This window comes from Cheilinus undulatus, linkage group 9 (genome assembly GCF_018320785.1).
Source record: "Cheilinus undulatus linkage group 9, ASM1832078v1, whole genome shotgun sequence".
Lineage (NCBI taxonomy): Eukaryota > Metazoa > Chordata > Actinopteri > Labriformes > Labridae > Cheilinus > Cheilinus undulatus.
The window spans coordinates 50,173,735-50,187,590 of NC_054873.1; the positions used below are offsets into that span (position 1 = coordinate 50,173,735).

Sequence of the window (13,856 nt, forward strand, 5' to 3'; positions counted from 1 at the left end):
CTGAAACGTTGACTGGAAAAAGACGATGGAGATGGACAAGTCTTAGTCTAAGAAAGAAACTGTCAACCTTGCTTCACCGGTAATAAAATATGAAAAAAACCTGATGATAAATGATTTTGACATTTAAAAAGTTAAAAAGAAAAGTTTAAAGTTTAAAGAAAAGTAAATTCATTAGTTCAAAAATGTCAAAACATGAAATTGAAACTGAAAAATAATGTTTTTGAAGACAAATAAATTAGAAATGAAGTCAAAATCATGAGTTTAAAAGGTGAAATATTAAATAAAAGTATAATCATGAAATTAAAAGCCAAAATATGATTCAAAATTTTAAATTGTGAGTCTAAAAGGTCAAACTATAGGATTATGAAGTCAAAGTTTAGAGTTGAAAATATGAGATAAAATACAAAATAATTGGTTTAAAAGGTCAAAATATCACTTAGAAATTAAAATTATGAATCTTAGAGCTCAAAATATTACATGAGAAGTCAAAATTATGAGATGAAATGTTCAAACTATGAATAAAAATTCAGATTCCTAAGTTGGAGTCCTGATTGTGAGATGCTAAATTGAAAATATGAAATTAAAACACAAATTAATTTCTTTTCCCACATTCCTGACTTCTTATCTAAATGTTTTTACTTCTTACTTTTTCAGATTATATGAAATAACAAGGATATCTTAAATCATCAGGATAAGTTCACATTTTTATACTTGAGTAAATCTGCAGACCTCAGACTGATGGGACAGTTTGAACAGAAATATGAGATCATCTTGCGGGCCGGATTTCACTGTTTCACTGGCCGTATTTGGACCCCGGGCCTTGAGTTTGACACCTGTGATGTACCTTCTAAAATCTAAGAGTCTTTAAGACTTTTCAAGGGTCTGCAGGAACCCTTGTTTCTGAAAATGTGCACAATTCTGAAAATTGCATCACATCCTCCTCTATGCTTTAGCGTGGTGTTTATTTGCATGGCTCAGTGTGCAGAGGCCTTACGTGTGAACCTCACTGGCTGGAAGTGGACCGTCTGTTTTTAGCATTTAGTGTTTTTGCTGTTATTATTTCAAAGTAAAATACTCCCTTCAAAATAATATTTACCCATTAAAGCCTGAAAGCACAAATTATTTTTTTGAACTGAAATATTTGTTTCACTTTGTACTGAAATCCAAAGAATCAAATTTCCATAAAATTTAACATATACAGAGCTTAACAAATGTATTAGACCACCTGTCATATCTGTCTCAGAGACCATCCAGCATCATGAAGTGCTTTAATGCGGACTCTTTCATTTTCAGTCAGCTTTCCACGTTTTACCATTTTGAACAGGAATGAGGAATTTCAAACTGAATTCACCCAAATTTGAGCCGGCTCACTGGGCTTCTCTGAAAAGTCAGAAATAAATCACGCATAACATTCAACCACTAAAACTCATTTTTCTGTTCAGGAATGACAGTAAATAACTATAATTTGACATATTAATCAAGAAATATTAATGTGCTTTACTATTTTTTCAGTTTTTTTGTAAATCAGTAAATTTGAAAATTCATGGATAACAATAATAATTCTATTTTAGCATTAAAAATATCATTTGGGTTAAAGAGCTTCTACATATTGGTGTATTAACCATTGCAGAAACATAAAAAAAATGATTTTGGTAATTACCAATGCTGTTAATTTAGGGCAGCTGTGGCAGAAACCTGACTTTGGCTAGGGTTAGGGTGGGCTAATACATTTGTTAAGCACTGTGTGTGTATATATATATGAATATAGATAGATAGATAGATAGATCGATAGATCAGGTGTTTCTGGTAACCGATAATCCACTTGAGGGCATTTTTATCATTTATCAGATTGTATTCAGAAATTTTTTTTCGTCATTTATGATCCTATTGATTAGATAGAGGTATTATAAAAGTATGTATCAAATATGATACGAACGGCTTTAAGGGGTTAATAAGAAGTCAAGTGAGTGACCGAAAAAAGCATCTTAAAGTAAATGAGTAGATTTGATTGCTGGCTTTGATTCCTGGGTTAGCTTGGGCAGACATACACCTTTTACTACCTGACACTGGTTTTAACCCTCTCATTTCCCTCTCCCTTTCAGTTTTTTCTGACTAAAATATGGTTGTTTTATGTTTACCACCTGTTTCAGCTGTTGAGAATTGCTTTTAAACGTGCAGCTTCAGCCCAGAACACCACTCTGTCTCCCACATAAAGAAGCTAATGAACTCTTTTCAGCCTAGATGACACTGCAGGACGTCTGCTCAACACGTCAACATTTCTACAACAAAATTCTGACATCCCCGTCTTTAAAATCTTCAAGATCTGCTCTTTGTCTCTGCATGTGTGTGTGAGAGTGTGTGTAATCAGAGAAGAGGCAGATGAAGAGGCGTCAGACATATTAACTGACAGATGGAGGTTGATCCAACTCATTTATTACCCCAGAGGAGAATGCCACAGTGAGATTGGGCTTCATTAATTTCAGATTTAGTTTTCATTTCAAGCTGTTGCGCCCTGAGATAAATAAAATGGCGCATTATGTTTTTGCCAAGATATTTCTTTTTTGTTTTCCTCCAATAGAAGGAGTGAAAAGAGGGGAGGCATAAGTTCCGTGTGGCTGGGGTAGTATATAAATACAGGCTCGCCTAGAGGAAAATAACACCTCAACGGTTGATGAGGTGAAATGGGATGACTGTAATTTCTCAGCTCAGCTTTAAAGGCTCCCACACAGATGGCTCATTTATCCCTGGGAGTCCTCGGGCACACATAGCAGGGAAACTTTTTCTCCAGTTATTCTAACATTGCGTGTTCACTCCCTGCAATTTAACTCATCTCTTTCTGTCCCTCTTTGTCTCCATTCTCCTCGCAGCTTATTCTCCCGAGGACCTGCCAGAGCCCGCTGTGGAGGAAGAGGAGGCAGAAGCAGATGACCTGCCCTCAGCCCCCCAGGACGAACCTCCCATGACGGATGAGTTTGCGGAGCAGAGCGCCGGGCCCGCCAAGGAGCAGGCGTGCGACCAGGAATCAGCCGGGGCCGCGGAGCTCTCCGGACAAGAGATGGACAGCGAGTCACATGTGAGCGAGACCAGTGACCGCCTCTCAGACTTTGAGAGCCCCTCCAGGAAAGCCGAGAGCGGTTTGGTCACCACGCCTCTGAACGGTGGCACTAAAACCCCTCCTATAGGCATGGACACCCTAGAACAAATGAAGGCCATCTACTCCAGCTTCCTGGGCAGCCCTCTGTGGTCCCCGCTGAACTTTAACTCCACACCGCCGCCGTCATCGGCTTCTACAGAGAAGCCGACTCGCAGCAACAGCACCAGTAGCAGTAGCAGCTGCAGCAGCGGTAGCTACGACTGGCACCAGTCCGCTGTGGCAAAGACGCTTCAACAGCACCCTCCCCAGAGCCGCCACCCCGCTCAGTCTGAGCCCAGCCTCTTCAGTACAGTCCAGCTCCACAGACAGAACCCGAAGCTGTTCGGCTCTATCTTCACTGGGGCCAGCAAGTTTCGCTGTAAGGGCTGTAGCGCCGCTTACGACACCCTCGTGGAGCTGACGGTTCACATGAATGACACAGGTCACTACCGCGATGACAACCAGGACAGGGCGGGTGGCGGTGGGAAGCGCTGGTCTAAACCGCGGAAGCGCTCGCTGTTAGAGATGGAGGGGAAGGAGGATGCTCAGAAAGTTTTGAAGTGTATGTACTGTGGCCACTCGTTTGAATCCCTGCAGGATCTCAGCGTCCACATGATCAAGACCAAACACTACCAGAAAGTGCCTCTGAAGGAGCCCATGGCCCCTGTGGCAGCCAAAATCATGTCCTCAAAGAAAAGAGGACTCGTAGGGTTAGACCTTACAGCGTCTCCCCGTTCTAGAGAGGGCACCCCTAAAACTAAGCATCCACCTACAGACTTGAGCGAACCCTCACAGAAACCCTCCTCCAGCCCCTACAGCACCCCCAATAACCGCTATGGACACCAGAACGGGGCCAGCTATGCTTGGCAGTTCGAGTCCAACAAGTTCCAGATCCTGAAGTGTATGGAGTGTGGTAGCTCCCATAACACACTGCAAGAGCTGAGAACCCACATGATGGTGACAGGACATTTCCTGAGGGTGACTAGCTCTGTGGGAAAGAAAATCAAAACACTTCCTGAAGCCACATCCCCCAACCCCGGCCGAGTCGCCACCCCGACTGAACAGAGGGTTCAGTCAGTCCCACTTGCACCCTCCACTTTCTCTCCTCCACCTCTTCAGACTACCCCGACTCCCCCTGCTGCCAGCCCTCCCCTTAAAGAGATCAAGAAAGAGGAGGTTGAAGAGGAGTGCACGAAGAAGGAGGCGGTTGGAAATGAGAAGCAAACAGTAGGTAAAGAGGAGGATGCAGAGAGGGAGGAAAAGTATGACATCTCCATGTATAACTATCTGACTGAAGACGACTTGAAGGAGAGCCCCAAAGGGGGCTTCGACATCCTCAAATCTCTGGAAAACACTGTGACTTCAGCCATCAACAAGGCGCAGAGTGGGAACCCAAGCTGGGGGGGCTACCCTAGCATTCATGCAGCCTACCAGTTCCCCAGTGCCCTCAAGCTCCAGCAGGGCGGCATGGAAAAGAATTCCCCAATGAAGTTCATGTTTAACGGAGGGGACGTAGCATTATCCTCCCTTCCAAAGAACCAGCCCATTATTTCCCCACCGCTCAGCCAGTCCTCCCCCTTCCCGAGCAACAACTTCCAGGCGATGGAGGACCTGGTGAAAAAGGTGACAGAGAAAGTAGCAAAAGTAGAGCAAAGGGTGAAGCAGATGTCTCCAAAGATGGAGAACCATCTCTCACCGTGTAGTAGTGATGCTGGAGAGTCTCTGAAGGCAGGAGAGGCTGACTCACCTCGGGAATGGAGGGCTGTCACCCCGGCCAATAGCGACAAGGGTAGCGACAGAGCATCCCCGGCAACAGAGCCCAAGAGAGAGGCGGCAGTCAAGTCTCCTCTGGCCTCCACGCTGAAATGCAGCACTGCCATCATTACGGGCCATACTCCTCCAGAGCAGCCCTTTGTCAACCCTCTAAGTGCTCTTCAGTCAGTAATGAACATTCATTTGGGGAAAGCAGCCAAGCCTTCCTTGCCAAACCAAGATCCCCTGAGCCTGCTCTCCAGACTCAGTCAGAGCATGGCTGAGAGGGCTGCTGTGGCCGCCCCTCCCTCACAGACCAAAAAGCAGGAGACTGTGGTTGATAATAGTTTTTGCCAGCCCAGCGACGACCAGCCGATGGACCTCACAAAAGGGAAAAGTGATCGAGGAGGCTCCGTTGGCTCGGCTCCTCTCACTCCATCATCTGCGGCCTCCTCCATCTCCCCTTCCTCCATCATTATTCCCGCCAAGCTAGCAGTGGTCTCGCCCTACACATCAAGCAGCCCGCTACATGAAAATGCTCTGTCAGACATCTCAGACATGCTTAGGAACCTGACACAGTCCCACCATGTCCAAAAGCCTCCTTCAAGGTCCAGGGTCGCAGATAAAGTGGAGATCGTTGGCTCTGCTCATGACGATGACGACGCATCCCTGCATGGTCATAAACGTAAAGGGCGCCACTCCAACTGGAACCCCCAGCACCTTCTCCTCCTGCAGGCCCAGTTTGCCTCCAGCTTGAGGCAAACATCAGAGGGAAAATATATCATCCATGACCTCAGCCCCCAGGAAAGGATGCATGTATCCCGGTTCACAGGCCTCTCTATGACCACCATCAGCCACTGGCTGGCCAACGTCAAGTACCAGCTAAGAAGGACTGGCAGGACGAAGTTCCTCAAAAACCTTGACTCTGGTCAGCCCATATTCTTCTGTAGCGACTGTGCCTCACAGATCCGAACCCCGGCGGCGTACGTATGCCACCTGGAAGCCCACCTGGGATTCAGAATCAGAGACCTGGCCAAGCTGTCCCCCAAACAGACTGTCAGAGACTCCCAGACTCTCACAGAGAAACTTGTGCCCCAGGACTCCTTCCTTTCTGAACAATCGCAAGAGGACTGCAGCAGTAACGGGGCGGTGTACCGCTGCCAGCTCTGTGTCCGTAAATTCGCCACTAAGCACGCCATCAAGCTTCACCTCAGCAAGAGCCATGGGAAGTCTCCGGAGGACCATCTGCTGTACGTGTGCGAACTGGAGAAACATTAAATCGCTCTCAGCAGACGACGAACTGGAAAACACGTGTAAGAACGGCTGTCCGAAACAAAAAATGAGAAGAGAATATCTGAAGGTGTGGCTGTGCATAAAGATGCCATGAACTACTGTTAAAATGTCAGCACAAGGTGTTTACATCCATCAGGCCTGAACCATTTCTGGTTTCTCTGTATTTCAAAAGTCAAAACTTCCTCTAAGTCAAAGAAATTTGGCCCAACTTTGTCGCCAAAAAAAAAAAAAAAGTGGTTTTATCCTGATCAGTGAATCTCCTGACAAAAAGGTTGGCTTATAACTTGAAATGTATTAACTTTATTGTATTTATTTTGTATTTTTGTGAGTTTGGATTTGATTTGCTGATAGACTGCATGTTTTACTGTTACATTTGTACAGTTCAGCCCAGGTTTTTAAATGCCCTCTCAAACTGGTCCTTTCTGAACATCCTCAAACAGCCCCAAAGCCCAGGAGAGCTCTTTCCAGAATCTGCCGCACAGCAGACGTTCATGGTTCGTTTTCATGTTTGTGTCTGTACGGCTTCATGGTTTTCTCGCTGATTGTAAAAGCTGCCTTGTTCTTGATCTTTGAGTAAGGGGCGTTAAAAATCCAGGTCTGTGTAAAAATGTAAATATAGTGTATAAGCTTACAACTCGCTGTTTAAATTATGCATACTTGTTATATTTCCTAATTTAAGAGGACTATGACTATCCACTGGTGCAGAGCCTTTGAAGAAGATTAAAAGGACATTGTTTTGCACAATAGTTTTATAAATGTCATTTGATAAAGAAAAATCAATACGAATATGTTAATGCCTTGTGCTTCTATGATTAAAACTGAATTAACTGCTGCATAAACCTTTGTTCTGTTCATATTTGACACCAAGGAGAAGTGTTAATTGAATCTATTTTTAAAGGTGCCCTTTTTCAGCTTTAAACAGTCCTTTCAGGTCTAAATGAATCATCTGTGCTTTTTCAGGTTTGGAGGTTTTTGACCCGGTATAAACCAGCTTCTACAGACATACAGACAAAGTCTTAGTCATGATCGTTTGACACTCTTAAATTTTTTTTTTGTCTTTATAATCCCCTAATGTTTTTAAATTCTGGTGACATTACTGCAGCACACATGTTCTTAAAGCCCGGGTTGTCCTGAATGGACGGATGTTTAGAGCTTGACTGTGCACCACAGGGTTGATGTTTCACAAGCTTTATAAGTCAGAAGTCCTGCAGATACAAAATAGTTCAAAAAAAAAAAAAACGGTTGTGGGCTCAGAGCGTTAAGATGCACTTCTTTTCGAAGTCCCTCATCTTTTGTTTTTCTTCAACAAAAAAGAAATAAATTACTCCATATTATAACCGAATATTTTCAAAAATATAAACAATTATTTTCATGTCATTCTCATTTAGAAAAACCTGCAAAGACACAATAAGTAGGATGGTTTTGTAAAGAGATTCCAAAGTCCCATGGTGTTCGGTCAGTTTCAGCTAGACGTCATTATTACCACAAAACTTCACACCCCACCTCGGCAGTTTGTTCACATTTCCTAAACGCACAGTGGAAATCATCAAGATCCAGAGGACAATGGTCATGACTCATCTTACAGATAAATGCAAGTTTTAGTCCGCAAGTAAATCCTCTAAACAGTCATATCTACATATTTTCTCCTCTGAGCCCAGGGATGTGTTAATTTTGGCAGCTAGTTTTAGTTTTAGTTTAAGTCTTTAAATGAAATGCATTTTATTTTTAGTCACATTTTAGTCATTTCTACACTTTTTAGTTTAAGTCCATAAAAGTCCTCACAGTTTAGTCTTTACTTTTAGTCTAAGCATTTATTTTCTTGCCTAAATCTGGTACCAAATCATGGTAGTGTGTTCTCTGCCAAACCTGGGGTCCCTGCTTTCTACAGCTGAGAGGCAGAATAGATACAGATGTGTTGTTTTTGGACAGATTTACCCACAGAGGAGAAATATCATGGATTTTGAATCTCCAACAAAAACTAAATTACATTTTAGTCTCGTTTTAGTCATCTTGATGAAAACTTAACTTAATTTTTGTCAGTTTAGTCATCACAGATCTATTTTTGTTAGTCTCAGTCTAGTTTTAGTCATCACAGATCTATTTTTTGTTAGTCTTAGTCTAGTTTTAGTCATCACAGATCTATTTTTGTTAGTCTCAGTCTAGTTTTAGTCATCACAGATCTATTTTTGTTAGTCTTAGTCTAGTTTTAGTCATCACAGATCTATTTTTGTTAGTCTTAGTCTAGTTTTAGTCATCACAGATCTATTTTTGTTAGTCTCAGTCTAGTTTTAGTCATCACAGATCTATTTTTGTTAGTCTCAGTCTAGTTTTAGTCATCACAGATCTATTTTTGTTAGTCTCAGTCTAGTTTTAGTCATCACAGATCTATTTTTTGTTAGTCTTAGTCTAGTTTTAGTCATCACAGATCTATTTTTTGTTAGTCTTAGTCTAGTTTTAGTCATCACAGATCTATTTTTTGTTAGTCTTAGTCTAGTTTTTGTAATGGAAAAAAAAGGCCGTTTTAGTCAGAGTTTTAGTTAACAAAATTAACACTGCCTGGAAAGAATATTACACAGGGGCCCCCTAACCGGCTAGCAAAGCAACAAATGTTGCATAATTTATACAAATATCTCTGCATTTAATGTAGTTTTGATCCATAATTTCTGGACTTATGAGGAGTATTTTTTGCAATGGTTAAATTAAATTTACCTGCATTATTTCGCAGCACTGGACTAAACCATTTGGACATTTTTGAGGGAGGAGCAATTGTGCCGAATGTGAATCACAGGGATTCAGCAGTCAGGTTTGCAGAGTTAAATTCTGACTCCCGTTTTTAGTCTTTAGAGTAAAGTGTTTATTAGTTTAAGTCAGGGGTTCTCTACCTTTTCAGCCTGCGACCCCCAAAATAAAGGTGCCAGAGACCGGGGACCCCTACTGGATCTGAAGGTGGTTGAACACAGCCATGCACATTCAAGAATAGTCAACGCTGCCCATTTTGGGGGGCTTTCTGGGTCCAGCCAAACTGGGGACCAGCAAAATCCCGGTCCATTGTAAAGTGAAGCTGTGTTTTTACGTATATTTAACCTGAATAATAACCACTCTTATCAAAGAAACACATTTTAATTCATTTGTGTAGTAAGTTAAATCAGTAAACTGAAGTAATTGATTTTGGGGGTCCCAGGCTGAAAAGGTGGAGAGCCCCTGCTGTAGAAGAAGGTTTCAGTTAACTCTTGTATCTGATTCAAGGTTAAAGGGAGCAGTCGAAATCAAACCAAGTTGGAATGAAACTTAAAAAAGGGACTAAGCCCAAGTTTTCCCGGCTTGGATGGGACTTTTCCATTAAATATGAGCCTGGCTTCTTCATTTCTAGGTCCTCTGAGGCCGGGGTGCGTTCAAGACTTTCTGTAGGCTGAGCTCTTTGCTCCACATTACTCAAGCTGTTTCTCTGTTTGCAAGGAAAACGATGGCGGAACTTTTCAAAAGTTTGGCTGTTGAGCTGAGAGTAGAGATCAGACGGGTGTCAGACCTCTATCAGAGACCGGGGTCAGGTTATTTCACATGAAGTGAACCTGAAGATGCTCAATTTAGCCAAACGTGTTGAAAAAGTCGTTTATTTCATGTTCAGCTTCTTTTAGAGCAGGGGTGTCAGACTGAATCACAGCAGGGGCCAGATTCTGGATTTGGGTCTAAGCCGAGGGCCTAACAGGGTCAATATTTGACCAGAGAGTATCAACCTAAATGAGTTTGAGATTATAAGGTCAACATGAGAAGTTAAAAACTCAAACTCTGAGATAGAAAGTCAAACATAGAAGTTTTAAGGTAAAAACATGACATTTAAAGTAAAAATAAGGTTTTTAGAAGGCAAAATATGAGATAGAATACTGAAACCATGATTTTTAAAAGTCAAAAAAGAGGTAAAAGTCATGAGTTTAAAAGTGAAAATATGAAATAAAGGTCAAAATCATGAGTTTTAAAGGTAAAAAAATGAGATAGAAGTCAAAGTTAGGAGTTGGAATGGTCAGCAAAATTGAGATAAAATTCAAAATCATAATATTTAACAATCAAAATGTGAGATAAACATCCAAAATCAGTTTAAAATGCCTAAATATGAGATTAAATTTCCAATTCATGAGTTTTAAAAGTCAAACTATGAAACAACACTAAAAATCATTAGTTTTAAAATTAAAAAACAAGATAAAAGTCAAAGTTAGGAGTTGAAAAAGGACAAAACATTAAATAAAAGTCAAAATCGTGACTTTAAAAGGTCAAAATAGGGTTTAAAATTTAAAATGAGTTTTTATCAAATTGTTCTAACTGTTTTCTTCTGGTTTAATTTTTAAGTAAGGATATTTGAAATCATCAAGGTTAAGTTTACATTTTTATTCTGGAGGAAATCTGCAGACCTCATACTGGTGGGCCAGTTCTAATAAAAATACCATATGATCTGATGGGCCGGGTTTAACTGCACCACGGGCCGGATTTGGCCCCTGGGCCTTGAGTTTGACACCCCTGCTTTAGAGCTTTAATTCAACAAGTGAGACTTTGATAAAAAATGGAGAAAGCGATCTCTTCAGTGTTGCATCAGATTACATTTCTTCACCCCTTCGTTGAAAAAACGAGCGTCTCAGAAAGGAACGCCACAGCGCTCCACATTTTAATGACTAAGCTCTTACAAATCAGCTGACAGATTGCTCACTCGACTACATCTGCAGAAACCCTGAGCAGAAGTTTGAAAAGCGCGAGCCTTGTCTTCCCAACTGCAGTTTGTCTGGATATTCCCGCTGATTTCTGTGTCGTCTTGTTGTTGTGGGGCGAGCTGGAGAGGTGCGAGCGGTGCCACTGCCTGCGAGGCGTCTGGCAGGTGGTGTGTGCTGCATGTAAACCACCAGATGTTTCTGAAACGAGCCACTGGAGGAGGAGGAGGCAGGCGGGCGGCAACAGCAGGCAGAGCGGGCTGATTACCACGGGGGCTTGGATGCCATCAGGAGCCCTGGGCACAGACAGCAGATCTGGCACACACCTGGACTCGGAGACTGTCCCTTGGAAAAAATAAAGCGGATCGTATATACGCGCGCTGAGACGAGCTGACAGTGGTGCAGGATGCACAGACAGGTGCTATTCCCTCAAAGCGGGCTTTTGGATCTAACAATATTACTGGCAGGTGTTGACGCTATCAGAGGCGTCACAAGTCAGGCACGGCGCCATGTGATGAGAAAGTTTCTATGCTGTAGAGTTTACGTCTTCTCCATCCACCTTTGTCTCATTGACGGCGCCCGGGGACGCCATGTTCTCTCTGTTTGATGTTCCCAGGCTCCGCTTGTCATGACTGACTGACTGAGTGACTCTGGGCCGGGGAAGTTATCTGGTTACCATGGTGACGGCCATTTGCCCAGCCTCTAACCCCGCTCGCTCACTCAACAGAGGACAGCTCGAGTGCAGCACACCCATTTACTCTCTTAAATCTCATCATCTCGCTTCAGTTCCTCCCACCCGGGAACAGATTAATTAACACACATACACTGTGTCCTGACCCCGTCTTCTCACACAAACTCATTACCGCCTCAGACTCGCTCCCGGCCCTCCGACGTTTAGGATACATTGGTGTAACGTTGTGGGAGAACCCGGTGATGACTCACATCTGACAAGCAGAATAAAGCCTTTAACAAAGGATGATAATTGAAAGATGGGATTCAGACCGGTAGCCATTGATAATGCAAATGAAAAAGGCCCAGCTGCCTTACTGAATATCCTCAGAGTTAGAGCAGGGGCCGGTCCAGAATCAGAGCTTTAGAGGGGTTCGGCTCTTTAAGAGACAGAGGCATGTGAGCGTATTTTGACAGATAACGTACTCTTCTCACGGGGCTTCTACCTGTGGATATGCAAAATCTGTAATGCACTCAGATTTAGACATTTCTGCAGGAAAGCATGAGGGTGATGCATGGCTGCAGCAGTGAATTTTTATTTCTAAAATTCATGCTTAAAAAATGCAATGTTGTGCACATCGAATTATGTGCAGGTGACGTTTCCTTCATGTGTCCTGTACAGACTAACCAGAGTTTACAACAGGCAGCATGTGCAGTGATAAGGTTTTTGTTCCCTCTCTACAGGGGCGTAGCTCTGGATTTAGGCCCCATCCACACGGAGACAAAAACCATATATCATCACAAAACGATTCGTTTTGAAAAGTTTTCCATAAAGACGAGATCATTTTAGGAAATATCCACGTAAGCACTGAACCACTAACCTGACACACCAGATGGATTTGTTTCACACATCCATCTGGGAAAGCTTCAGTACTGAGTACGGAGCGTGATTGGATGAACGTTCTGTCTGTCACATCTCTACGGGCCAATCAGAGCAACAAAACACATGACTAGCCGCTATCGAGGTGCACGTGCGCAGCTACCGAGGAATATAGCGAAACATGACGACTGTAGACATGTCAGTACACGACTTTTGTGGTTTTAAAAAAGAAAACAACTCACTGCTGCTCTTTGTTCTTCTTTTAATGAAGAAATGTCGTCAAGTTCCGATAAAACTGGCGCTTTAGCAGCATCCACGCTAAGCTCTTCTGCCATGACTGCACCGGTCTCTTGCTGCTGCCTGATCACATCACAACTCCGCCATGCTTGAAAGTACCGCCCCTCGTCCCTGATTGGTCCTGTCACTTTCTAACCGGGCCTAAACCATAGACTGTTGAAAGAATTGGACAAACCCCGTGTGACGTCAGTCGTCTGCTTACAACAGGCGGGCCAAAATGGCTTTTGAAGCCCATTCGTGGAGGCTTCCATGTTGAAATCACAGTCTCAGCCGAACGTAACGCCCGCCCACTGAGCGTGACTTCCTGTCAGCCTGCTAGCTAGCATTCCGGTTGACAGAAACTGAGCCTCTGCCTGCCGAGCTATCTGTCAATCAAATGAGACGCGCCAATCAGCTTTCATCCTAAATATCAGCCAAACGATCGTGGTACAAAAAAATTCACCCCCCCGTACAGTGGGAGCACAATAAGACACTAGCTAATGAGACACGTTTGGTGTTTTGAACCAGGCTGTAAACCAGTTTATTTTGTGTCTCAAAACTGGCTGTTTAACACGTGTAGACGGAACTTCCGGTTTTCCTGCAGCCAGCCTCAAGCAGACAGTTGCGGTATAGCAATTTTTGGCACTTCCGCATTGGCTTCATTTTTTAGGACCGGAGGTTGCTGCTTGGCCTAAACGGTTCAGATGGGAGCCTTGAAGATAGATTCACCAGTGAGTTTTACTAACCTTGCTGTGCAAGGTTAGTAAAACTCAATAATCAGCAGAAAAACGACTTCAGGCTCACAGAGATGCTGTACATTATGATTCTATTTGTTGAGCCATGTTCTGATTCAAATTTAAGTCTAAAATAATTTACTAGTCTGCACAGATCAGTACTCGCTATCGGCCAATACCCAACAGCTTTGTATCGGAAACATATCAGGAAAGAAAAAATAATATCGGAACATCCCTAAAGTCGAGCAACCCTCCTGTTAATGTTTGGGAGGTGTCTAATGTTGAATCTGAGCCTCTCCTGTTACTTCAGCAGTTTTTCTACAGGTTGTTCTACTGTTGATGTTTTTCTGCTCTCTATAAATTTCGGATACACCCGCATCAATAACAGCCCTCCTCACAGATCAGCTGTTCAATGTTAAACGACA

General features: G+C 42.9%; 1 protein-coding gene across 1 annotated transcript in view; it reads left to right on the forward strand.

Moving 5' to 3' along the window:
- LOC121514751 (teashirt homolog 3-like) overlaps window positions 1–7,005 on the forward strand; it is a 52,602-nt gene extending 45,597 nt beyond the window's left edge. The window contains exon 2 of the mRNA XM_041795038.1: window positions 2,868–7,005. Coding sequence (XP_041650972.1) covers window positions 2,868–6,163 — 3,296 coding nt within the window. The 3' untranslated portion in view covers window positions 6,164–7,005. The remainder of the gene's footprint in view (window positions 1–2,867) is intronic.
- The last annotated feature ends 6,851 nt before the right edge of the window (window positions 7,006–13,856 follow it).